The sequence below is a fragment of the Rhinopithecus bieti genome, unplaced genomic scaffold (assembly GCF_001698545.2).
Source record: "Rhinopithecus bieti isolate Rb0 unplaced genomic scaffold, ASM169854v2 scaffold_40803, whole genome shotgun sequence".
NCBI lineage: Eukaryota > Metazoa > Chordata > Mammalia > Primates > Cercopithecidae > Rhinopithecus > Rhinopithecus bieti.
This window is the reverse complement of record NW_016816762.1, coordinates 244,470-271,039: the sequence shown is the minus strand read 5'-3', so window position 1 is coordinate 271,039 and position 26,570 is coordinate 244,470. Positions and strand designations below refer to the sequence as shown.

The window sequence follows — 26,570 nt, the reverse complement described above, 5'->3', positions numbered from 1 at the left end:
GGAATGTGGTTCAATTAGTGATAGTTCAGCAGTGTTTGCCTGCACACACATGCTTACACGGATCCGAAATTGTGAAAGGCTCGTTACATACGTGAAAGAGCAGTATATGTTTTGCACATACATAATGTGTGTATATACAATATGCGTCACACACATTGTATGTGTAATACTCACATAAATGAGACAGGTAAAGGAGGGAGCAAAACATCCCACGGTGATTTTTCTCGTGTTCTGGAAGTTATGGGTAGTTTCTTGTCTTCACGTTTCTCTACATTTTCCAATCCCCTTTAATGAAAGTGGCTTCCTTTTGGAATTGGGAAAGCGCCGTCTGCTTCAAGCGTCAGTCCGTCGGCTCCTTAGTTTGGGGGTGATCCAGGACATCGCTGTGTTCCTGTTCCTCCACAGCCTGATCAGGCTCCCAGGGCGGTGCAGGGACTCAGCCTGCTCTCCGGTCCGGGAAGCCAGGGGACCGTGCCTGCATACTCTGCCTTGTGCCCTGCTCAACGGGAGCTTGGATTCCCCTGAGTTCCATTGCTTCCCTTTTCATGTAGTGGCCAGCTGGTGTTTTTCCTAGAAAGACAGAGTCGGGGGAGCAGGAACCCAAAGCGCCAGGACCACCTTGGTGCCCCAGGGGCGGGGCAGGGCACGGCAGGCCCTACAGCCCAGGCAGCAGCCCGTGAGCAAGGCTGGCGTTTGAGCGGTTCCTCTCCACGACTGTGTGGGTTTATAGACTTCAGCGTATTGATAAGAGTGTGCACATCACTTTTGCACACCGGAGTTTTGATGTGCATAGCTGGGTGGAGAGGCCTTACTGATAAAGGCGTCTCCCACACACACTGTCAGGCAGAGTCCTCTCACCAGGATTAAACCACTTCCTAAGGTGGCCCGACTGCACGTTCACCTTCTGTGTTCTGCTCCCTTCAGCTGGGCTGTTACCTATCCCCACTCCCCTCAAGCCCAACCCAGACAGAACCAAGTGACTCGAGGAAAGCCTTCCAGACCCAGGGAAGGTGGTGCGGGGGGATTTTGTCTTTGTTCTCGAACCAATTTGTTTCTCCAGCCTTTTATCCCATGCCCTCTGTGTCATTCCTTTTCATCATCTCACACTTGTTTCCCTCTACGTTAACTCAAATGCCTACCAGTGATGTGATGGGCCAGCCAGCCAGGGGCCATCCCTGCCCTCCTGGACTTTACGGTCTGGGTAGGAAACAAAGAAAAATGAGAAGTTGACAGAGAGGCAAAGTGATTACTAGAATAGAGGATATGGAAGAGATACCCCCAGAGAGCAGTGTGAGGGGAAGGAAGGGGACTCGGGTCGGCTTTGTGTAGCTGTGTGTTTGCTGCAGTGAGGCCTGGCTGTCTGAGACTGGGACAACAGGGGTCCCCCGAGCCTGTACCCATTGGTGATGCCACAGATTCAGGAGGAGGAAGGTGTTCATTGGAGTCAGACTAACTAGTTAAGTTAAACTAGTTATAGTTTAACTGTTGGATTAGTTAAACAGGCATAACTACTTACAGAGATTTGCAACGTTTTAGGGTACCATTTTGTGACTCCAAGCTACGGCTTTCCTCTTCTATGAGCTATGGTGGTGATGGTGGTGTTGGTGATGGTGGAGGAGATGGTGGTAATGGTGGGGGAGATAATAATGGTGATGGTGATGCCACATGGTGGTAGTGGTACTGATGGTGATGGTGAGTGTTGGTGATGAGGGTAATGATTGTGATGAAGTGGTGATGGTGTTGGTGATGGAGGTGGTATTGGTGTTGCCACATGGTTGTAGTGATGGTGATGGTGACAATGTTGGTGGTGATGAGGGCAATGATCGTGATGGAGGAGGTGGTGATGGTGTTGGTGATGGAGGTGGTTGTGGTGGTGGTGATGGTGGTGGTGACGATGTTGATGGTGATGATACTGATAGAGGTGGTAATGATGGTGGTGAGAGTGGAGAGTGCATCCACAGCAGTCTGGTTGCTTTTGCTCAGGGTCCTTTGTGAGTGTCACAGTATAGATCTGTGTTCAGTGTCAATGAGTTACACTGGAGTCTTCAAAGCCATTGCAGGATTTGTTAACTTAAAACACTTACTGACCAGCCTTTGTTTGCTGTCTCTTCCAAGAAGGGGCCCAGACCTAGTCATGGAATGTAAATTTAACGATGCACTTCTCTTCTTTTTTAAATGAGGTACATCCACAAAGCATACTCTGCTTTTCCATTTTTAACTTTCTTTAGTTGATCAGAAATTTAAAGATGTTTGAAAAGCTGTTTAGGTGAAGCATTCTTACAGGCAGGCTCTTGCTAATTTTATTTTTTAGCCCCTCCCCTTTATCACACCTTCCCCGCATGTTCAGCTGTCTCTGTACTTGTTTTCCATTGTCTTATGGTCTAATTAGGTCATCACAAGAACAAACACAACTGCTGTAGCAGGGTGTGAGCAGTGAAGGTCACCTACTTTTGGGCAATATGCACTGAGCTGGTGGGAGGGGCCCTGTGGGCACACGGGGTGTACTGAGGACCCTGTTCAGTGTGGCCATCGGAGGCAAGGTAGGGGCAGGGCATCACTTCATCACAAAACCAACAAATGAAAGCACTTGTGTATGGATTCAACCAAAAAGTACGATGTGTAAGGCACAAATGTCTCATTTTTGGTGATTCCTCATAGAACAGGTTTACTCTACCATATCTTACCTCGTTGTGGTCTTCCTTGGAATAACAGAAGCACCACTGAAACCTCACCCCTTTGGTGCGGGGCCAAAAAGGGAGGACACAGTCTCCCCCCCTCCCCGAGGGAGTGGACGTGAGATGATACAGGGGCAAGAGCATTGTGGGAGCGTGAAATAAGGGGGGAGGATGAGCCCTGGGCTTCTGGACAGTTTTGAAGTCAGAACTGAACAGAGGAGACTGGGAAGTGTGGGGGATGCCTGGGAGGGAAGGGCAGGAGTAGTGCAGATGGTCCTGAGGCGTGTGTGGCTTCTGGGTTCCTGCCTGCATCAGCAGCCCCCTGACCCCCAGCTCATGCCCTGTGCCCCTCATAGGTGCTCGCGGTGAGGATCGATGACCTAGATCACCTCCCGGAGACCACCACGATCGATGCCTCCTCTATCGGCATTGTCCAGGTGAGTGGCACAGGGCTCCAGGGGCTCAGAAACATTGGGGTAAGTGGACACCTACAGAAGGGACCTGAGGGGCTTGGACAGGCCAGGAGGGAGCAACTCTGGGCAAGCCTGTGACTGGGGTCACCTGTTTTCTTGGCTTCTCTTCCCCTCAGAACCTTAGATCATCTCCTCGTTTCTGTAGTTTCTGTGACCTCAGTTTGTTGAATACTGGTGTATCTCACCTTGGAAAACAGATGTTTTCCAGAAAATAAGAAAGTAGAACAATTGGCTGGGCACAGTGGCTCACGCCTATAATCCTAGCAATTTGGGAGGCCAAAGCAGGCACATCACTTGAGGTCAGGAGTTCAAGACCAGCCTGGCCAACATGGAAAAACCCTGTCTCTACTAAATATACAAAAATTAGCTAAACGTGGTAGTGCATGCCTGTAATCCCAGCTACTCAGGAGGCTGAGGCAGGAAAATTGCTTGAACCCAGGGGGCAGAGGTTGCAGTGAGCTGAGATTGTGCCACTGCACTCCAGCCTAGGCGACAGAGCGAGACTGTCTCACACAAAAAAAGGAACAATGATTAAATTGTTCTAAGCAAAATAAGCTTAAACGTATCGATTAGATGAACTTAGTTTTTAAAGAAACTTTTAGTTAATACTAAATTTTTAGTCAGCAAAAATTCATTTCAGAGAATGTCATGCTCTCAGTGATCTAAGATCACATGTATGCCTCTTGTTCTGAAATAGCACTTTAGAATATAGTCTTCATGAAGGGGGTTGGGTCCGGCTGAGTGACGTGTGGAAGCTCCAGCCTCAGCCCCAGAACCCACAGGCCATTTCTACCCTTGGCAAGTCACAGGCATGGAGGGAAGGGACGTCCCACTATGACCACGCCCACTGTGACCACGATGTAGGCCCACACTGGGTCTGTCTGCCACTGGGTTAGGATCAGGTCGTGTGGAACAGTACAGGAAGCCCGAGAGGAGTGGCAGGTGACCGACCACTCACCAGCCACCACTGCCCCACAGCCTCTGTGAGCCTGAGCGAGTCTGGCTGCAGAGCCGGCCTGGTTCAGAAGATGTGGTCACAGCCCAGCAGCGCCCTGGACACTTGCAGGGAAGTGTGCAGGGAGGGGATCCACTGGGATCATCACTGCAGCTGGGCCCTTGGTTCCTTTCCCCTGCAGTTTTTTGTGGGCAAATCTATTTTAATTTTTTTTTTTTTTACAGTGGGTTTGTTACAGCCTTGGGGAAGAGAGCCCTGATTTGAAAGCATTTTTAGCCTTGTTCTAGGAGCTCACCCGGGTGGAAACATTCCCCTTTACCCAGTGGCTTAAAAGGTTTCTAAAAAGTGTTTACATTTTAGCATAAAATACAACTTGTAAAAATATGACTTGTTGCCGGGCACGGCGGTATATGCTGCACTTGGCGCGCCGACGGGGCGACCGCAGATCAGTGCAGGTCAGGGTAGACAGTCGCGACTAGGCGCTACGCTTTACGTGTCAGAGCCGAGTCTCTCTACCAAAAACAACTTTATGTGGACTACTATACTTGCTCCTCTTCCTACTGATACACCTATATTTTTTTTTTTATATACTATACTTCCCTCTCTTCACACTATTCGTGGACTATTTATATATTTTATATATATTTTATATATATCTTTTATTATATTTTATATATATATGACTCATTTTTTTTTTTTTTTTAATCTGCAACTAAAGGAACTTGCCCCGATCCTTAGAAATACAAGACCCAGCTGTGGTCACTGTTTCCTGTGGCAGCTCGGTGGCCCACGAGCCTCCCCACTGATTCGAGAGTATGTCCAGGGCAGTGCTGGGGCTGTCCTGGCTGCTGCATGATGTGACCGACTAACCTGGTTCTTGGCTGAAACTGATTTTCCTGCAGCCTGAGCTGACTCTGGAGCAGGAGGATTTGGCCGAAGGGAAGCACGGGAAAGCTGCCAAGCGAAGTCACAAGAGAAAGCAGAAGCCAGAAGAGGAGGCGGGCGCTCCGGTGCCCGAGGACGCCACCTTCAGCGAATACTCAGAGAAAGAGACCGAATTCACAGGCAGCGTAGGCGATGAGACCAATTCTGCAGTACAGAGCATTCAGCAGGTCAGTCTGCTGCTTTATCTCCTGATTAGGTGCCGGTCACTTTCCCTCAGCATGAGAGCCCTGTGTGTGTGTGACTCCATCTCTTTTTACTATACACAGTGTACATGTGGACTTCGTGTGGTTGAAGGCAGCAGACATATCCTATTTTTCACTTAAGCATGTTTCATGTAAGCATTTCTGAGTTCTGACCTACAAATCCTGCTTGTCATTGTTAGCAGCAACAGCCATTCTAGCATGTTGAAGAGGGATATCCCTGCCCGGGTGGGAATTAGGTGGGCTCTTTGCAGTTTGGGGAGATCACAGATGGCCTCCCCAAGTCCCCTTATGATGAAAGCTCAGCCCTGTGCATTTGCTGACTAGCTGGAGAGCAAGGATCCCTTGATCTGGAAGGTGAAGGCAATCCCACAATCCCACTGTCTTGACTGGAACCTTCTATGTTGCTCAGCCTTCGTCACTTTTGCTTTTGAAGCCTCTGAGTGTTTGATCAGTCTGTGTTTAATACTGCACGTCTCTCTCGATCTGGGGGATGGTAATCTTGATTGCAAAAGTTCTCCATTTATTTGGCCTTTCATCCCTCTCCATGAAAGAGAATGCTTTCTCTTATTAGCGATTGGTACTGCAAATACTTTTATTGCTCTTTGTGGCTTTGTGGTGGGATTTTCATTTACCAACAGCAGGGCACTTCGGAGGAATGAATAGAAAAGGAAGCATCTGTTTTCTCTTTTTCATGCTTACTTTTTTCTTTTTTTTTCTAGCCAGTGAAGTTAATGTTTCTTAGTTCCTTCTCATTGCCTTCATGATTGTGTCTGTTTCTTGTTTTTCCTTTACGCTGGAATTTTTCCAGAACAAAATTGACTCCGTTTCCTCTTTCACGAAAGAATGTCGTGCTTCTTGTTCCCGGGGTGCGGCGTGTGGTTATTCTGGCAGGGTAACACAGAGCGCATCCTGGGGAGGTCCTTGCGTTCCCTATTTTGCAAAAATGAACCGATTTTTGTTGTGTGTGAATCTTCCAGGTAGTGGTGACCCTGGGTGACCCAAACGTGACCACACCGTCGAGCTCAGTTGGCTTGACCAACATCACCGTGACCCCCATCACCACTGCAGCTGGGACTCAGTTTACCAATCTCCAACCGGTGGCCGTGGGACACCTTACCACCCCCGAACGCCAGTTACAGCTGGACAACTCAATCCTGACCGTGACCTTTGATACCGTCAGCGGCTCGGCCATGTTGCACAACCGCCAAAATGATGTCCAGATCCACCCCCAGCCAGAAGCCTCAAACCCACAGTCTGTGGCCCACTTCATCAATCTGACCACCCTGGTCAACTCCATCACGCCGCTGGGGAGCCAGCTCAGTGACCAGCATCCGCTTACGTGGCGGGCAGTGCCCCAGACTGACGTCCTGCCACCCCCGCAGCCACAGGCACCCCCACAGCAGGCGGCCCAGCCCCAGGTGCAGGCGGAGCAGCAGCAGCAGATGTACAGCTACTGAGCTGCGTTCCAGGCAACTCGGGACAAGAACTGCAGAGGGATGTTTGGGATTTGTTTAGATTTGTTTGCTGGACACCAAACAACAAAAAGTCATACATTGCAATGTAAGGTTGACTTAGCTTTGCAGAGTATCTCCAGATCCCCCGCCAGCAACCATTACAGTCTGTCAGCTTAAATCTAGAAGTGACCTCTGGCAGGCAAGAGTTTTAAACTGGATGGGGTTCCACACTATGCCTTACCAAGGCAGTAAGTCCTGGGCCGGGGCCCCATCTGCCTCCCCTTACAGAAGCAGTGTTCACCTGACAGGGTTCAGGAAAGTGAAGCTGAGAGAGAAGCAGGATCGTAAGAGGCAGGAGATAAGTTATTAGGAACACAAATGGTCCATTTTCTTCTTTCTTTTAGAGCTTGGTTCCTGTCTGAGAACACAGACGGTATTCACAGGTGGCAGCAGGGAATATTTTCTCCTCGCTTCTGGATTTTTTTTTGCAAGCGAGCAGATAGAAGTTAAAGTAACGTTTATTCTCTTTGAACTAGGAGTTGAGTTGGTTCTTATACAACTATGGGCTGAAACATGTGAGGTATGCTGAGCCGCATGTGATCCTGCAACCTTGGAGATCATCAAGGTCATCATGGATAAGGGGTCACGTGAGGTCACTGACTGCAGCTCAAAAGGCATCTTAGTCATATCCGTGAATCAATTCCCAATAGAGTTTTTTTCCTTTTTTTAACTTTATTTCAAACATACATTATGTGTTCAAGGCTGTTATGGCCAATATTATGTTTTAGTTTTATGTTAACATGATAAAGTCGTGTGCACTGTAGGACCATCGGTCCCTGTCCACCCTTCACAGCTGCCCAGATGCAGAGGGTTGTGCGGCTGTGAGGAGTGAGCCTCCCTGCGGCCGCCAGCGGCTCCTCCGGGTTGTCTCAGGATTCTCTGCAATCCAAATGTGTCCATTCTGGCTGAAGCGCAGCCAGTATCCCGAGTGGAAGAAATGGGGGGAAATTCATATTTTCCTTCTGTTTAAACTTCAATCCCAAAGGTTGGTGTATTTCATGACCAATATTCTATAAAAATATTGAATGAGTTTGGCTCTTTACAGTGGAAAAGAGTGGGTATTTCAGAACCACAGAGAAAATGCTATTTCCTGCCAGGTGGTAATGAAAGCAGAGAGGCTAGTTCACTAATAGAAGCATTAATTGCCCCTAAAACTGAATGTGCGGTTAACAGCCAGGTCTGTGTGTGCGGGGACACGTGTTGTCACGTCTGTGTACCAGTTTCGGGGCAGGGGCCAGGGTTGGGGGAGGCACCCAGCCCTCCTGCCCACTACAGCAAACACTTGAGAGGTGTGGGGAGAAGTGTGCTCTTAACTTTCCTGGTACTCTGTTGAACACTGGCCACAGTGAGAGGACAAGCCTGCCTTAATATGTCCTGCTTTGCCAGTTATCCCAGATCCTGTACCCACTGGGAGTCCATCTTGAGGAAACACTGGCATGGCTGAGTAATTGATGAAGAGCAGTCCTGATGTTGCCAGCAGAGCAAAAGGATGGTTGTGTTTTTCAAAACGCCAACTTTCTCAGCACTTCACTCCAAACAGCAGACTTTTGAGGATAGGGCTGGAATTTGTTTTGTGCAATATATGCCTTCGTGAACTAAGGAAAGTTCATCCCCAGGCAGCACGCAGGAGGGTCTGCAGGGCTCACCTCCTCACCTCACCCACCATCACTCGCGCCCAGCTCTCACCACTCAGTTGAATAGTGGGAGATCATTTGACTTTTAATTTATGAGAATTATTTTATGTTATTTATGTATATAATTAACTGTTTTATACATAATAGTTTCATCAAATGAACTCGGGCTTGGGGTGATATTGTCTCCATTCTCCAGATACAAGTGCTGCAGGCATCCATGGAATTAGCAGGAGACCAGGGCTCCTAAGATGTATTTTTAAAAATCAGTATCGATTTCTTTTTGCCTTTGCAGAATCTGAAGGGCAAATGACCTCGCAGACACTCCCAACGGGCTTTGGGCTCATGACGAACCACCCACTAGCATCTATCTTTTAATTCCTCTTCTCTATAAAATAAAGGCCTTGGAAATCACAATTTTATTTTTTTAAAGAAGTTGTTTTAGTGCCTAGAGTAAGACCGCATCAAATGTTTTTAAAGAACCTAATTTAGATTGTGTGGTATATACCACTGCTTATCTCAATACACAGACACCTCATACTTATAAGTGAGAACTCTAAAGAAAAATCTAACTCCCAAGTTTTCTGTAAACATGTGGTCTTAATAGGGTCACTGTCTGAGGCAAAGTGGGTTGTCTTAAACAACTGCTACAAATTTGCATAAAAGAAACTAGATAGCAAAATACAACCACCATGTGCCACCCAGCCAGAAGAGTCCTCAGCTGTACGTGGTTCTGCGTGTCCATCATTGTGACAGGAAGTATTTCGTTTTTTAACTGATCCAGGGTGCACAGATGTATTCATAAAGGAAGACATTAGATCCAGCCATTGTGGCCACCAGGCTCTGTGGACCCATCTCAGTCGAGAATTTGTTTTTGGACCCGTGGCTCCGTGCATCTGTGGACTCGAGTACCATCCGCTGGTGTGAGTCTTGCAGGGAGACCACAGGTACAGCTGCTCCCTGTGAATCCGGTCTCTGGGTTGAGAAGGGGCCCAGGCCTCTGCAATGCTCTAGCATGTGACATGTTCTCAGGAAAACGTTCTGTGCCAAGTGCCGCCTCGCTGTGTCCAGCATGGGACTGCACTGGAGGGTCCAGCATGGAAGGCAGACCTCCTGTACCTCTATCATTCCCATTTGCAGCATCCAAAGGCGGAAGGCTCATGGCTTCCCCGCTAGAGGCGGCATCTCGGGCTTTCCCGTTGGATTTTGAAAGGCATTAAGACTGTTTGGAGATGTTGGGTGTATTTCGTGTCACATCCGTTTGTATGATGATGAATAAAAGGTGCTGTGACCCGTGTTTTCAATGGCTGGCCTTCTGCTCCCACTGCCTGTTAGGAAAGGTGGCGTAGTTGGTATGCTTTGAGAATGCTCACATTTCTGCTGTCAGCCACATCTTGATTCCTCTCAGGTCCAGAACTCATGAAATGTTTGGATTATTTGAAATGTTCCTGTAGATATTGAGTTATCAGAAGCTTTCACAGGGATTGCCAAAAAAAAGAAAAGGCAACAAAGAGGGTACATGTAGCATTTTTTTGTAAAGCTTAGATCGAGAAAGAGCAGGCACCAAAAAGATCGACTGTTAGAGAGGCGAATACTTCAGCAGGTGCTTCTTTGGGCAGATGGTCTGGAATGACCCCTTATCTTCTGATCAAATATTAAATGATGTATTCTAATTTTTTTTTCTTTTGAGACTGTGTCTTGCTGTCACCCAGGCTGGAGTGCAGTGTGAGATCTCAGCTCACTGCAGCCTCCGCCTCCCAGGTTCCCGTGATTCTCCTGCCTCAGTCTCCCAAGTAGCTGAGATTACAAGTGCCTACCACCACGCCTGGCTAACGTTTGTATTTTTAGTAGAGATGGGGTTTCACCACGTTGGCCAGGCTGGTTTTGAAGTCTTGGCCTCAAATGATCCACCCACCTCAGCCTCCCAAAGTGCTGGGATTATAGGCGTGAGCCACTGTGCTCGGCCTGCTAGGTCATTTTAAAGTTAGGAAGCACCTTACATATCCAGTCTTCTGAGGATTTGACCTATGAGAACCACGCCTTGGATATTTTTGTTGTATTTTAGATAGCATCTGGCAGCAATGAATTCTCCTGCCAGGAAGTAGGATTCATTCATTTCACGTTTGGCCAATTGTGAGCATGTCCTTGTGTGTGCCAGACCTGTGTGGTTCTCACTGCACACAAAGGCAGACTCAGCCTTTCAAAACACTCTGCAGGGAGAAACGGTGGTGATGTTGTCAGCATGCACGTTCATCAGTGCCCCCATGTTTCTTTCTGGAGTGCAAATTGCCGCCTAATGATTTGCTCCGCTAAGAGTCACGCAATGTGGTGGAAAACTAACAAGGACACAGTCTGAATATGGCCTTTTCACAAGCATTAGACACCAGCTCCCGTAGAGAGGGGAAAAGAGCAGGCCACTGGCTTCTTCCCCATCAGGCTGTACAACTGGTGTTGAGTGTATCCTCACAGGGGTCCTTGTTCTGGCATGACAGGGATGAATGACCTTGCCTATATGGCGGCGCAATCATCAAAATCATCTGGAAGTGGCCCTGGGTTGCCCGGACAAAGGTGGCTGGGGCCTCCCCGCCCATCTGAGCCTTGCTTCCAGTGGAGCTGAGAGCTTCCCTTCCCTTAGCCAGAGAATGTGACTCCCCTGAGCCCAGAGTTCCCAAGTGCAGGCAGCTGACATTCTGTGTCCTGGAAGCATGGCAGCCACACCCAGACTGCCTTGGAGCCAAGTAGCCTGTTCTTTCCCCACTGACAGGCTTGCCTTCTACGTGTTTTATAAAGAGGGAGACTGTGAGGAAGGCACCCTTCGCTGGAATGTAGAACCACCTGTCTAGAGACACACCACTGCCCAGCACACCTCTGGGTAGAGGGAGGACCAGACCCAAGACTTCACTCCTGCCAATATAGCCTGTTCCCCGAGTGAGACGTTCAGTTTCTCTGTGAGAAACTCACATCTGTGAGAAACAAACTCACCCGTCCACCAAACCCAAAGAACGGACTCAGGGACCCGGAGAATAGCAGAAGTGAGACTTTTATGACGGTCTTGCAAGATTGGTTGTCTGATGGACAGGCACACCCAGTGCAGTTTCAACAAGCAATTTATCCCCTAGTGTGCAGGTCCCTCCCCAAGTTCCTCATAGGTTGAGCTCTATGGGCTCACAATCTTCCCACACATCACCTATTGGTTGTTGGACAGGGGTTTTAGGTGTCTTTTTAGGGTTGTCCTGCTGCATTTTGTTGCAGCCCACAATGCATTGCAATCCTAGTAAGCTCAGGGGCTCTTCAAGCATTTGACTTACGACCTAAGTAGCTGGGCAGGCTGATAAGAATAGATAAAAGGAGTTATTTTACAGGCTAGTAAACTTTCATCTTAGACTAAATTTCTTTGATTTGGGTGAGGGCAATGAAGGGGAGTGGAGAAAGGGGAAGGGGAGGTTGACAAGCAGGCACTGACGATCCAAGCAGGGGCCTAGCGTATCCTGTTTCTTCTGTAGTTTGCTGACCTAAACCGATTCTAGGCAATTTGTCTTGGAAAGAGACCACTGCATACATTACTTCCTTCACGTCACTGCACTTGCATCACAATTTGGGGCCTGACCTGAACACCAGCTGTTTCCTTCTCTCTCGAGTTTCAATCACAAAATCTTACAGCAAGGTAATAAAGGCAAGAGAGGCGCCTGCCTCCATGGTGTAGGAAACAGCCTCTAGAAACCCAGAGACTGCCCTTGCTGCTTATCTAAAACCGCCTGGAAGAGGCATGCTGATCGCAGGATCGCAGTAGAGTCCTATGTGTCCTTTGTGTTTTGCCATTTTTTCCGTGAATTAAAGCGTATGATTCTTCTCTACCTGCGAGTCTCACAGGATCATCAAGCTCAATACATCCACCAGAGTTCACACGCCCTTCCCCCAGCCCGGCCTCAAACCTGGCCCTTCCCCACTGACCCTATGCTCAGCCAACAGCCCTGTCATCACTAAACACACAAGCTCAGAGCCCAGCTTCATCCTAGACTTGCCCTGCTTTCCACCCTGACATCCAAGTGTTTGCAAAAATGTCCAGGTTTTAAGACCGGGTGTGGTGCCTCACACCTGTAATCCTAACATGTTGGACGCCAAAGCAGGAGAATCGCTTGAGGTCAGGAGTTCAAGACCAGCCTGAACAACATAGTGAGACCCTATCTCTTAAAGGAGAAAGAAAACGTCCATGTTTCACCATGTCCTCCGCTATTCCCCGACTCCAGGTTTCCAGCTGACACCTCCACTTTCCTGTCAGCTTCCAGTCTTGTCCCAGGAAGTCTGTTCTCCATGCTGTGGCCTCAGGGACTTGAAGGTGTACATTCTACAGTATGGCCCACACACCAAGCCTAGCGTCCTCCCTTGGATCCTGAGAGCTCTCTGAATACCCACAGATCCTTTCTGCAGCCTCCAGGTCTGTAGGGCCTGGCCCTGCTTCCTGCCAGCCAGTCTTCTTTCTCACCCCCACCACCCCTCACCAGGGTCTTGCATCTGCCATTCATACTGTATGGAGGAGCTCACACAGGCAATTCAGTTCTCTGATCTGAACATTTCTGCTTCTGACCTGCAAGGGGTAGGAACTAGACTTAACTCTTCTGCTTGAACCAGCTAAAAAGCCCAGACATGATCAGGTGTGGTGGCTTATGCCTATAATCCCAGCACTTTGGGAGGCCGAGGTGGGCAGATCACTTGAGATCAGGAGTTCCAGACCAGCCTAGCCAACATGGGGAAACCCCATCTCTATTAAAAATACAAAAATTAGCCGGGTATGGTGGTGCACACCTGTAATCTCAGCTACTCGGGAGGCTGAGAGAGGAGAATCACTTGAACCTGGGAGATGGAGGTTGCAGTGAGCCGAGATCACCCCACTGTACTCCAGCCGGGGTGAAAGAGTGAGACTTCATCTCAAATAAACAAAATCATAAAACAAAATGTATACTACTACTAGCACTGAGGCCAGGAGGAGAGGCAGTGGAAGTATTCTGTGTAAGATTCTTATGTTCTATGTGAAGTGGTAGACTCATTTGAAGGTGGATTACAATAAGTTAACATTGGGTGCTAGAAACTCTAAAGCAATAGCTATCACAGAGCAAAGGTATAACTAATGAGCCAACAGAGGTGATACATGAGGAATGCTCAATTAAAGCAAAAGCAAGCAGCAAAAGAGGAAAAGGAGAATAAAGAACAGATGGACAAACAGAAAACATACAGCAAGATGGGGGATTTAAATCCACTGTATTAATGGCTTTCAACAAAATGATCCGAACACCCTCAATGAATGGCAGGGATTGTCAGATTGGAATTAAAAACTAGGAGCAGCAGCAAGACCATAGTCTATGGCTTGTATGAAAAACTCACTTTAAAACAGAATTATCTGCTCTGGAATTGACACTCCTCCCAGCTGCTCCCAACTCACAGGGGAGGCCCAGTCACCCACAGGGGCCAGGACCTACAGGTCCTACCATGTGTGGGCTGGACATCGCTGCTGAACAGCACTAAAGACCACCCCAGACACTACAAGGTGGGTCATATTATCCTCCTCACTTTACACACAAGAAAAGTCGTGAAGTCTGATAACTTGCTCCAGGCCACACTGTTGGAAACTTGCAAGGTTAGAATCTTACGCCTATACCTGCCTGATCCCAAACCTGCACTCGTTCCTCCTGTGACACGGCCTGTGAGTCTTCAAAAGGAACATAGTTGAACCATACACAATCATTGCTTCTGTAGGTCAAAAACTGCCAAACATTAGTTATTGCATGTGGTTCAATCTGATGCGATTGAGCCATATGACTTTATTATTTTTGCCAATTTAGTTTTCTAAATGTTTGAATTCTCAGAGTCCAGTATTTAAGTGCTGTTGAATTTTGTAAAGTGATGAGTGACTTTGGGATGAGTCATGAATCGTCTGCCCTGAGTAAAAGTCCCTAGGGTGAATTAGAAAAGGTGAACATATTTATATCATATAATGCTTATGTATCATAAACATTATATGATATGTTTATGACTGAATATTTTAATTTTTTATTTTAGGTTTTCTTGGACTGGAATCAAGAAGTATAAAGTTGAGACCTTGTGTTTCAGAGCTATTAGACATGGTAGGCAAAGTAATTAAAAAATTTTTTTTGAAATAATAATAGACTCACAGCAAACTCACAGTACAGGGGAAATCCCATGAACTCTTTTCCCAGCTTCCTCTAATGGAAGCAATTTACATACTTTTAGTACAATTAGCAAAGACAGGATACTGACACTGGTTCACTACTATGACTACTACAATCACTGAACTGGTCTGCAGACTTCATTCAGATTTCCCCAGTTTTTACACACACTCATTTGTGTGTGTGTAGTTTTATGTAATTTTTTTTTTTTTTTTTTTTTGAGACAGTCTTGCTCTGTCGCCCAGGGTAGAATGCAATGGTGCAATCTTAACTCTCTGCAATCTCCACCTCCTAGGCTCAACTGATCCTCCAGCCTCAGTCTCCCAAGTAGCTGGGACTACAAGCACACACCACCACACCTGCCTAATTTTTGTATTTTCTGTAGATGGACAGGGTTTCGCCATGTTGCCCAACCTCGTCTTTAACGCCTAAGTTCGAGTGATCTGTCCACTTTGGCCTCCCAGAGTGCTGGGGTTACAGGAGTGAGCCACTGTGCCCAGCCATATATCATTTTATCCCATGTATAAATCAGTGGAACCACCACAATCAAGTTACAGAACTGATCTATTTCCTTGAAGGAATGCCTTCAAGTTACCCCTATGCAGTTGTACCCATTGCTCCCTCATTCCCTAGCCTCCCTGATCCCTCTCAGTCCTTACCCTCCCACCCAATCACTCCTCATTCTCTAGCCTCTCCCATCCCTCCCCCATTCCCTAGCCTCAGGCAATCACCATCTGCTCTCTACCTCTATAATTTTGTCATTTCAAGAATGTTATATAAAATGAAATAATACATTCTGTAACTTTAAAAAATACGGTATATTTATCTATCAAGGTATTATTCTTTACATGTTAACCATGCCTTTTTTTTTTTTTTTTTTTTTTTTTTTTGAGACAGAGTCTCACTCTGTTGCCCAAGCTGGAGTGCAGTGGCACAATCCTGGCTCACTGCAACCTCCACCTTCTGGATTCAAGCAATTCTCCTGCCTCAGCCTCCCGAGTAGCTGGGATTACAAGCGCCTGCCACCACACCGGCTGATTTGTTTATTTTCAGTAGAGACTGGGTCTCACCATGTTGGCTAGCCTGGTCTCGAACTTCTGACCTCAGGTGATCTGCCCGCCTTCACCTCCCAAAACCATGATTTTTTAATGGAAACTTTTATTGAGATAGCAGATCACATAAAATCAACTTTTACTGAGATAACAGATTCACATAGTTATCAAAAATCATTGAGAGAGCTCTTATACTTTGTCCAGTTTCCCCCAGCGGTAACACTTTGAAAAACCATTGTACTAGATCGCAGTTAGAACTGACTTTGATACAATCCACTGGTCTTATTCAGATTTCATTTATACCCTGTGTGTTTATTAGATTCTATACAATGCTGGTGTATCATGTGTTGGTCTGTGTATCTGCCCCACGTCAAGGTACCAAGTACGTCACTTTTTGAGATTGGTTTTCCTTTTCGTTTTGAGACAAAGTCTCCCTCTGTCACCCAGGCTGGAGTGCAGTGGCTCAATCTCAGCTCCCTGCAACTTCCGCCTCCCGGGTTCAAGCGATTCTCCTGCCTCAGCCTCCTGAGTAGCTGGGATTACAAGGGTGTGCCACCACGCCCAGATAATTTTTGTATTTTTTTTTAGTAGAAATGGGGTTTCACCATGTTGGCCAGGGTGGTCTTGATCTTCTGACCTTGTGATTTTTCCACTCGGCATGATACCCTAGAGATGCTCCCAAGTTGCTGGGTGTGTCAATAGTTCATTCCTTTTCATTGCTGAGGCCATTATGTGGATACACTATGGTTTATTTAGGCATTCACCCATTGAAGGACAATTTTGGTTGTTTCCAGTTTGCAGCTATTCTGAATCAAAGTTGCTATGAATATTTATGTGAGTATTTTTGTGTACATAAGTTTTCATTTCTCTGGAATAAATGCCCAGGAGTAAGATTACTGAAGATCAGTGTATAGGTTTCTGGGGAATAATAACTGTGGAACTGTCTTATAACCAATGTTAAATCATTTCAAATGTGGTTTGTATTTTCCACGTAATTAGTATTGCGTAGCACAGAGGTTGTAAAAGTTATTCATGCTCTATTCTAAGAGAAAAATTTAACAATTCAGATAATAGTTTGGGGAGATAAGAAAAATAATTTGCCCAGTTCGGATGAACCACGGGGAGAAAAGGCTCCCAACATCTTTTACTTTGAACCATGTTTCTTCTGGGTCTAGGTGTTGTTGGAAGACATACTTCCTTAGCCACCAAAGCTTTGAAGCTTCAAACCAATAGCTGAATGTGTTCTATCCAGTTGGAATTATCACTTGAAATTTTCAAGTCTTCCTGAGACTCGAAAACCCTCATCTCCAATGATTCCCTTATTAGAATATCACTAATGAATTCTTCAACTTTGTTCATTATTAACTTATATTTGTTGTCACTTTTCAGCGAATAGTAAAACATGATCATTCAAGCCTTTGAATTCTCCATGCTACCTTAATGATTAATGGAATGTTACTGTCCAGTAGAAAATGGTTTTTTATGACAAGTGATCTTTATTATGCTTGATGATTACATAATGGAAATAGCAAAAAAGGCATTTATCTGACATAATTATGTAAGTCTTATGTCTAAAATTGTAGTACATTCTGATGCCCCCTGGGTACATGTTGGCATTTAAATATAGAAGCTAGTGGTGTATTACTGTGCCTTATTTGGTTTTAAACTATCATATTCCCTGGACTGTCCCCACACATCCCAACCATTCCTATATAACCTTCTAGTGCCCAACTTGGGACGGTCTATTAGAGAGCCTTGACGGATAAAATAAAAAACAGTGGAAACTCCCAGTAAATACTGCAGTGAAAAAAATACCCATGTCACATGCTTTAAGTATCTTAGTATCCCAAGCTAAGATCTTTTCTTACTGCAGTTGGTTGTCTACATGGTAGATTGGACACTGACTTGTTTAGTGCTTTAGAAACAGATCTACAATGTGTTCCCAGATTTTCAGTTATTATGTAGGTCTTGAAAGCATCAGTAAAAATATAAAATTGAAAAGAATTCTATTTAAATATCCAGCTCATCAGTTTAGGATAAGAGGAGGAATAGCCTGATGTGCGATAATCAGTCATTCTACTAACATCGGCTCAGTCGCTCCCTGAAATAATTGTTATCTCATTATTAGATGATTTAGGTTTCCCAATAAAAGGATAGAATTCATTGTCAGTAAAACTGAATCATTCATTACTATTACTTGAGGGAGAGTCTCACTTATGTCACTCAGACTAGAGTGCAGTGGTGCGATCACAGCTCACTGCAGCCTCAACTTCCTGGATTCAAGTGATTCTCTTACCTCAGCTTCTCGAGTAGCTCGGACTATAGGTGTGTGCCACCATGCCCAGATAACTTTTTTTGGTATTTTTTTTTGTAGAGACAGGATTTCACCATGTAGCCCAGACTAGTCACTAATCCCAGGACTCAAGCAATCCGCCTGCTTCAGCCTCCCAAAACGCTGAGATAGGCATGAACCACCACACCCGGCCTCCGTAAAACATCATTACAAAATGTTGTCTGAATAAATCTGTAATTTGATGTTTATGGAACTGGGTTTCTTTTGTTTTTGCATCACTGTCAGTACTTTGGGAGAAATTGGGAATTTTGAGAGGCTGCCAGGCCCGTACTCAGGCCGAATAATTCCTTTAAGGAGAACGAGCGCGTGGATGGTGCACACCAGGCTGAAATGCATGGGCCCTAATGAAGAACATCCCTCCAAGATTCAGTGGAAAGTTCCTGAAACCACCAGCAAGCAAGCGTATGTGCCGCCAGTTTTTTTTTTTTTTTTTTTTTTAGACGGAGTTTTGCTCTGTTGCCCAGGCTGGAGTGCATGGTGCGATCTTAGCTCACTGCAAGCTCCGCCTCCCGGGTTCAAGCAATTCTCTTGCCTCAGCCTCCCGCGTAGTTGGGATTACAGGCGCCCAACACCACGCCTGTCTAATTTTGTATTTTTAGTAGAGATGGGTTTCTCCATGTTGGTTAGGCTGGTCTCAAACTCCTGACATCAGGTTATCCACCTGCCTTGGCCTCCCAAAGTGCTGGAATTACAAGCGTGAGCCACTGCCCCCAGCTTGTATTTGTTAAAAGCTAATAGCCACATTTTCTTAATCCAGTCTGTCACTGATGGACATTTGGGTTGATTCCAAGTCTTTGCTATTGTGAATAGTGCTGCAATAAACATACGTGTGCATGTGTCTTTATAGCAGCATGATTTACAATCCTTTGGGTATACACCCAGTAATGGGATGGTTGGGTCATACAGTATTTCTAGTTCTAGATCCTTGAGGAATCGCCATACTGTTTTCCACAATGGTTGAACCAGTTTACAATCCCACCAACAGTGTAAAAGTGTTCCTATTTCTCCACATCCTCTCCAGCACCTGTTGTTTCCTGACTTTTAATGATTGCCATTCTAACTGGTGTGAGATGGTATCTCATTGTGGTTTTGATTTGCATTTCTCTGATGGCGAGTGATGATGAGCATTTTTTCATGTGTCTGTTGGCTGTATGAATGTCTTGAGAAATGTCTGTTCATATCCTTTGCCCACTTTTTGATGGGGTTGTTTCTTTCTTGTAAACTTGTTTGAGTTCCTTGTAGGTTCTGGATATTAGGCACTTCTGTTCAGATGAGTAGATTCGCAAAAATTTTTCGTTCCCATTCTGTAGGTTGCCTGTTCACTCTGATGGTAGTTTATTTTGCTGTGGAGAAGCTCTTTTAGTTTAATTAGATCCCAGTTTGTCAATTTTGGCTTTGTTGCCATTGCTTTTGTTTTTAGACATGAAGGTCCTTGCCCATGCCTACTGTCCTGAATGGTATACCTAGGTTTTCTCCTAAGGGTTTGTATGGGTTTTAGGTATTAAGAAAATGTGCACATATGACTCTACACCAGGATATACTATGCAGCATAAGAAAAGCGACATGAGGCTCATGTCCTTTGCAGGGACATGGATGCAGCTGGAAACCATCATTCTCAGCAAACTGTTGCCGCAGGTAACAGAAACCAAACACCGCGTGTTTCACCTCATAGGTGGAACGAACAGATGAGCATTCTACTTGGACTCTGGATCTGGAAGGGGAACATCACACACCATGGTCTATTATGGGGAGGGGGAGAGGGGAGGGATGGCATTGGGAGTTATACCTGATGTAAATGATGGGTTGATGGGTGCTGACGAGTTGATGGGTGCAACACACCAACATGGCACAAGTATACATATGTAACAAACCTGCACGTTGTGTACATATACCCTAGAACTTAAAGTATAATTTTTAAAAAAGTAGAAGAAAAAGCAAAAAAGTAAAATAATAAAATAAAAGTCTTTTAGAGATGAGGTCTTGCTATGTTACCCAGGCTGGTCACAAATTCCCAGCCTCAAGTGATCCTCCTGCCTAGACCTCCCATAGTGCTGGGATTATAGGCATGAGCCACCCCACCTGGCCTGTTTTATAAATTCTTAAAGCTCCAATTAACATATCAAGAGCCAAGCTTCAGTCTCTGGATATGAGGAGAGATAGCGCGGGCTGTGATACACAGCTGTTCCTGCCACACTAAAAGCAGGAAACCCTGCCCATTGAGGCCCCATAGACTGCAGAAGGGAGAGGCAGACAGAAATAAAGGAAAACAAAGACATACACCTGGTATAAAATGTCAGGGAGGAGGTATATAAAAGAAATTGAGGAATCTTGTGTGACATACCCCATTCGGAACTCTGGAAACTAGAACACAGGATAGCCCCACTCAAATGCAAAATGCTACATCAAAGCGATGTCAGTGATATGACATAAACAGGTAGAGAGAAGACTAGAATAAGCACTCCTTAGCCTCCCTTCACTGTTAGGTGATATAGAAGGGATCTTAAAGTCACTGCAAGCCCAGGGAGAGGAGCTGAGATGAAGGCCTGTAGAACTCTCATGGAACCATACTGGTGATGAGCAATGACTTTCAGCAGCTGTAAACTTGATAGTCACAGTCTGGGTGGAGAGCATGGTTTAGACTCAAAGAGCACTACAGTTCAGTGACAATCATTGTAAGGTACATGGATGTGCTTTGGTCAAAGAATAGGATCAGGTAAACATCCTGCATGACTCAGCGAGTTTGTAACATAGGCACACAGTTCTATGTATAATGTCAACACAGCTATGTAGCCATAACATGGGAAGGCCATCACTTGGCTCTAGGCCACTATTGTCTGTAAAAGATACAATTGCCCTGCTGACATTGTACAGGCATACTCACACCCAGAGAGAGAGAGAGAGAAAGAGAAAGAGGGCCAAAACTGTCCATCTTTAAAGATGGACAGTGGGGAGCCAGAACACAACTCGGCTTATTTGTACGCAGAGGTAAAGATTTAAGCTGCTGACCCTGAAGGCAAGGGAGAGCCAGCTATGCAGTTGTGCATGAGAGTGACCGGAGCAGGCAGCCACAGAGACAGGGACAGACAGTGTAAGAGAGCTACTAAATACAGCCATATTTCACCTAAAAGAAAAAAAAAAAAAAAGCTAATAGCAAAATGCTCGGTCGCTTTCCTGGCTCCTGACTGCTGTTTTTGATGTTTGCTTTCACGGCTACAAACACGGCTGCCCGGAGAACTTTGTCCCACTCTGGATGTAATTAGCCACCCCCAACCCACACCTGCCGTCAGGTGGCGTCAAAGCTGAAATATTTTAACTGATTATTCACCAGCCAGAGTCAGACTTCTGACTCGACAAGGCTTAACCTCAGCTTTGGTTTGCCATGCAAATTGCTGTGAGAAATTCTGTTTGGTGGACAAGTTGCTCCTGGCTCTGGTGACTCACAGCTGAGCCCAGCGTCCTTTTCCTCAACTCGGGACCAAATCAAGTTTTATAGCCCCCGGCGGCAACTTGACAACCACTGTTTCAAGCCAAGAGCAAGAACATGGCCAAACTATCCCAGACATGATTTATTTTCTTATTAATGAAGCAAGTGGGAGAGATTTCCCAGCTTCACGCAGTCATCTAACAGCATTCCTGTCCACAAACGTCCTTGTGTCAGATTCTTTAGGCTATTTCCTCCTGTTCTGTTCTTGTAAAGATCAGGTAGAGGTAATGATAGCCTTATGTCTAATAACCTTTCACTTCTTCAATCCAGACTAACCCCTCAACCAGCCTGCGTTGTTACTGTTTCCTCCAGACAACTTCTCCCCTCTTTGACTTTCCTATGAACTTTCAAGACTTCAAGTATTGGTTGAAAGCCTTAAAAGCTTTAAGTACTATTTCACATATTCTCCTTGAAGAGTCTCTGAAATCGCTCTGAGTGATTGAAAACTGGTGACTTTAAAACCCCAAATCATTTACCAATTTTTTTTTTTTTTTTTTTTGAGACAGGATCTCCCTCTGTGGCCCAGGCTGAAGTGCAGTGGTGTGATCACAGCTCACTGCAGCCTTGACCTCCCAGGTTCAAACCATCCTCCCACCTCAGCTTCCCAAGTAACTCAGACTATAGGCGTGCACCACCATGCCAGCTATTTTGTTTTGTTTTGTTTGTAGAGACAGAGTCTCACTATGTTGCCCAGGCTGGTCTTGAATTCTTGGGTTCAAGCAATCCTACCACCTTGGCCTCCCAAAGTGCTGGGATCGTAGGTGTGAACCACTGCAACTGACCCCCACTTAACTTCAATTACACCTGACTTTAAGCACATAGAGATTTTCTAGAGTATACTGAGTGTTGTTCTGTCTTTGATGATAAAGTTTGCGGAACATCACTGAGACGAGGACCTTTTAAAAAGCTTCACACTTTCCTGAAAGTGATAAAGCAAAGCAGCACCTGAGCTGCTTTCCATGACTTTTTCTTTTTGAGACGGAGTCTCGCACTGTCGCCCGAGCTGGGGTGCGATGGCGCGATCTTGGCTCACTGCAAACTCCACCTTCTGGGTTCAAGTGGTTTTCCTGCCTCAGTCTCTTGAGTAGCTGGGATTTGTAGTCCCATGTGCCACCACGCCTAGCTAATTTTTCTATTTTTAGTAGAGATGGGTTTCACTATGTTAGCCAGGCTGGTCTCAAACTCCCGACCTCAAGTGATCCGCCCACCTCAGCCTCTCAAGGTGCTGGGATTACAGGCATGACCCACTGTGCCTGGCCTGCTTTCCATGACTTAACAAAAGGAAATTGTAACATGTTTAAATTATTGCTGACATGAATCCATGTACAGATCATGGGACGGCGTGCGCTGGCTTCCTGAAAAATCCTGTACAAAGAACACTGTTCACAAATAGCACCCTTCCGTGCTTTTCAAGGAAAAGTGTAGTAAAGGAGAATGGGAAGGACTACCAGTTGCTCTGTCTAGGTTCTATTTTTCTAATGCACATAAATAATCTACTCATTGTAATGCAGTCTTACACTCCATCTTTTTGTTTTCTCTATAAAACAGCTCTTCAGGCTGGGCACGGTGGCTCACACCTGTAATCCTAGCACTTCGGGAGGCGGAGAAAAGTGGATCACCTATAGTCAAGAGTTCAAGACCAGCCTGACCAACATAGTGAAATCTTGTCTCTACTAAAAATACAAAAATTAGCTGGGCATGGTGGCAGGTGCCTGTAATCCCAGCTACTTGGGAGGCTGAGGCAGGAGAATTGCTTGAACTCAGAAGGGAGAGGTTGCAGTGAGCCAACATCATGCCATTGCATTCCAGCCCGGGCTTCAGAGAGATACTCGGTCTCAAAAAAAAAGTAAAAGTAAAAATAAAACAGCTCTTCATTGTTGTGTATTTCTGTGGTTTTATTTTCTAAGTATATGACTCCATAAACTTTAAGCTTTATTTGATGATTTTTTCAGTTTCCCAGGGGAATTTATACTTTTAATCTCATCATTGTGGTTACATCAAATCTGAACTTATTTTAGAAACTGTTACTATGAACTCGACTAGACCATATTGAAAGCCTAGACACTTCTATGCTGACATTTTTCTTAGTGGTTTTTATTCTTTAGAAAATTATGTTTGGTTCATTAAAATCCCATCCTGGCCAGGCATGGTGGCTTCTACTTGCAGTCCCAGCACCTGGGGAGGCCAAGGAGAGCGAGAAGAGCTTGAGCTGAGGAGTCTGAGACCAACGTGGTCAACATTGTGAGACTTCCTCCACCCCCCACCTAAAAAGTAACGATAATAGTAAAATTGTCATGGCAGCTGCTCCCAGAGGTTTTTGTTTCACTGTATTTTGGAAATTAGAGTTAAAATACTGGGATGAAAATTATACTGTTTTAGACTTCTGATTTCTTTTTAGTTAGCCATCCCTCTGTCCATTGTGCAACAAGGTTTGTGCAAACGTCCCATCTCTGAGATGGGTGGGCCTTCAATTTTGATTTCTGTGATAACAGGTAACAGTCAAGGACAGATCAGAAAATAGGCAGACAAAAATAATGGAGGCTGGCTGTAAATCAGGAAACATTTATCCTTAAATCTGGGTAGTAAGCCTTAAAATATATACGTGGTTGGAGTTGCAAACTGAGCTATAATATGGTTTTTTTTACTGTCTTGAAGAAAAATAAATGTGTACTTTTTAATGTACTAGATTCAAAAGAACCTCCAAGCAGAGCTTCTAGACTCTTTTGGCATAAAAGGCAGGGCATCTCTTCTTGAACTGGAAACCCAGGGTGCATCATGTCCCTTAGGGAATGACATCCACACCACCGCTGCCCTCACCGGGAGCCAGCCCTGTCAATATCTACCCAGAGGTGGTGTGCTCCCTCCTCCTCATGCAGACACTTCCGCCCTGCTCTGCATGCTGGGGAGTTGGATGTGCATACTAACTAGTCACAGACAAAAATTATTTCCACAGAAAATGCACTAAGAAAATGTATCTGAAAATGTGGGCAAATGTGAGTTTTTGGTTTTAATCATTCACATATTTAAAATGTTTAGTTAGGTTGGGCGTGGTGGCTCACGCCTGTAATCCCAGCATTTTGGGAGGTCGAGGCGGGTGGATCACCTGAGGTCAGGAGTTCGAGACCAGACTGGCCAATGTGGCGAAACCCCATCTCTACCAAAAATACAAAAATTAGCCGGGTGTGGTGGTGCGGGCCTGTAATCCCACCTCTGCCTCCTGGGTTCAAGCTATTCTCCTGCCTCAGCCTCCTGAGTAACTGGGATGACAGGTGCACAGCACTATTACCAGCTAATTTTTGTATTTTTAGTAGAGACAGGGTTTCACCATGTTGGCCAGGCTGGTCTCGAACTCCTGACCTCATGATCCATCCACCTTGGCCTCCCAAAGTGCTGGGGATTACAGGTGTGAGCCACTGTGCCCAGCCCTAAATGTCAATTTTAAATTATTAGTTAATAATGTATCCATTTTGGTTCATCAGCTGTAATGAATGCACATTAACACAGATCTGGCGGGGATGCAGGAGCAGAGAGGGTGGGTGAGAACTCTGCTTTCTGCCAAATGTTTCTGTGAATCTAAAGCTACTCTAAAAAAAATTTAAGTTTGTTAATTTAATCAAGCATTAGTGGGAGATCAAAATGTTTCAAGCCCCTAGGAGACTGTGCAGCATTTTTCTAAGTTAAGCCTACATCTCCCCTACAATTAGATTGGTACCAATATATATATCCAGTAGTGCAACTGCTAAAATTGTACGGGAGATGTAAGCTTAACTCAGAAATTTGCCGCAAAAAATGCAATTACTTTTGCACCAACCTAAGATAAATGAAAACATATCCACAAAAGACTTACAATAAGTTCACACTAGCTTCAGTTAGCAGAGGCGTCCGGCTAGTGGGGATTCTAAGAGGGGAGAAGGGAGACAAAGGCAGAGTGGGACTGTCCAGGAAGCAGGAGGAGAGTCTTCCAGGACAGGAGGCTTTCAGTGCCTGCTGCAGATGTAGCGCTGCAGTGATTTTGTTTTTCTTTTTCTATTGTTACTGAGACAGGTTCCCTTTTGTTGCCCAGGCTGGAGTGCAATGGCGCCATCTCAGCTCACTGCAACCTTTGCCTCCCAGGTTCAAGTGATTCTCTTGCCTCAGTCTCCCAAGTAGCTGGGATTACAGGCACCTGCCACCTCGTCTGGCTTTTTTTTTTTTTTTTTTTTTTAAGTAGAGATGGGTCTTCACCGTGTTGTCCAGGCTGGTCTCAGACGCCTGACCTCAAGTGATCCATCTGCCTCAGCCTCTGAAAGTGCTGGGATTACAGGCAAGAGCCACCATGCCCTGCCCCTTCTGTGGTAATTTCTGGACGATCTTGACTCTTTAATGTCTTGGCCTTCATGTTTTAATTTCTAAGCGTTCTGATTATCTGGTCCTTCTTGTCCCCTCCTCTGTTCTAGTTTCATGGGTGACACATCTTTCTCTGAAGATCTGAAGCTCTTCCTCTGCTGCCAATCTCTGGACTGTCTGTTTCTTTTCTTTCCTGCCTCTTGTACTGGAGGTTTCCTCAAATATCTATAAGCCTGAAGGTTCTTGGGGTATGGGTAGGGCTTGTGGACCTGTCAGCCTCACTGGTCACTTTCCTAAGGGGCCCCCAAATGCCAGTGTGTAGAACCTGCAGGTCCTCTGCATGGGGGATGGTGTTACATAAGATCCATCTGGCTGGCAGTGTTCTGGAAGCTAGGGAGCAGGACAGGGAGACATGAGTCATGCTGGAATGTTCTGCAGGTCTTGGGCTGCTCCTGATGTAGCTGAGTGTAGAGCTTCTCCGGTTGTCTCATGTGCGCACACACACACACTTGTGCATGCACACCTGTGACAGTTACTACGGGACTGAACGAAGGGGGATGAACGCAAAAATGAAGACAAAGACAAAAAGATCTGTTTTAAAGAAGGGGTCAGGGGGCTCCTTTCTTCTAGTGAGCAAGGGCCCTAGCCTCTAAAGGCCTTCACATTTACTAGGTAGAATCAACAGGGAGCCAGATATAATGACTGGTCAGCTGCTTGATTTATCACAGGTTCACATAATTGCTTTCTTTATACAACAAGCTTCAGATGTGGCTATAA

General features: G+C 45.7%; 1 protein-coding gene across 1 annotated transcript in view; it reads left to right on the top strand.

The window, feature by feature from the left end:
• PRDM15 (PR/SET domain 15) overlaps positions 1-7,795 on the top strand; it is a 61,252-nt gene extending 53,457 nt beyond the window's left edge. Inside the window, 3 exon segments of the mRNA XM_017855194.1 lie at positions 3,032-3,112; positions 5,006-5,215; positions 6,229-7,795. Coding sequence (XP_017710683.1) covers positions 3,032-3,112; positions 5,006-5,215; positions 6,229-6,708 — 771 coding nt within the window. The 3' untranslated portion in view covers positions 6,709-7,795.
• Positions 7,796-26,570: the final 18,775 nt, after the last annotated feature.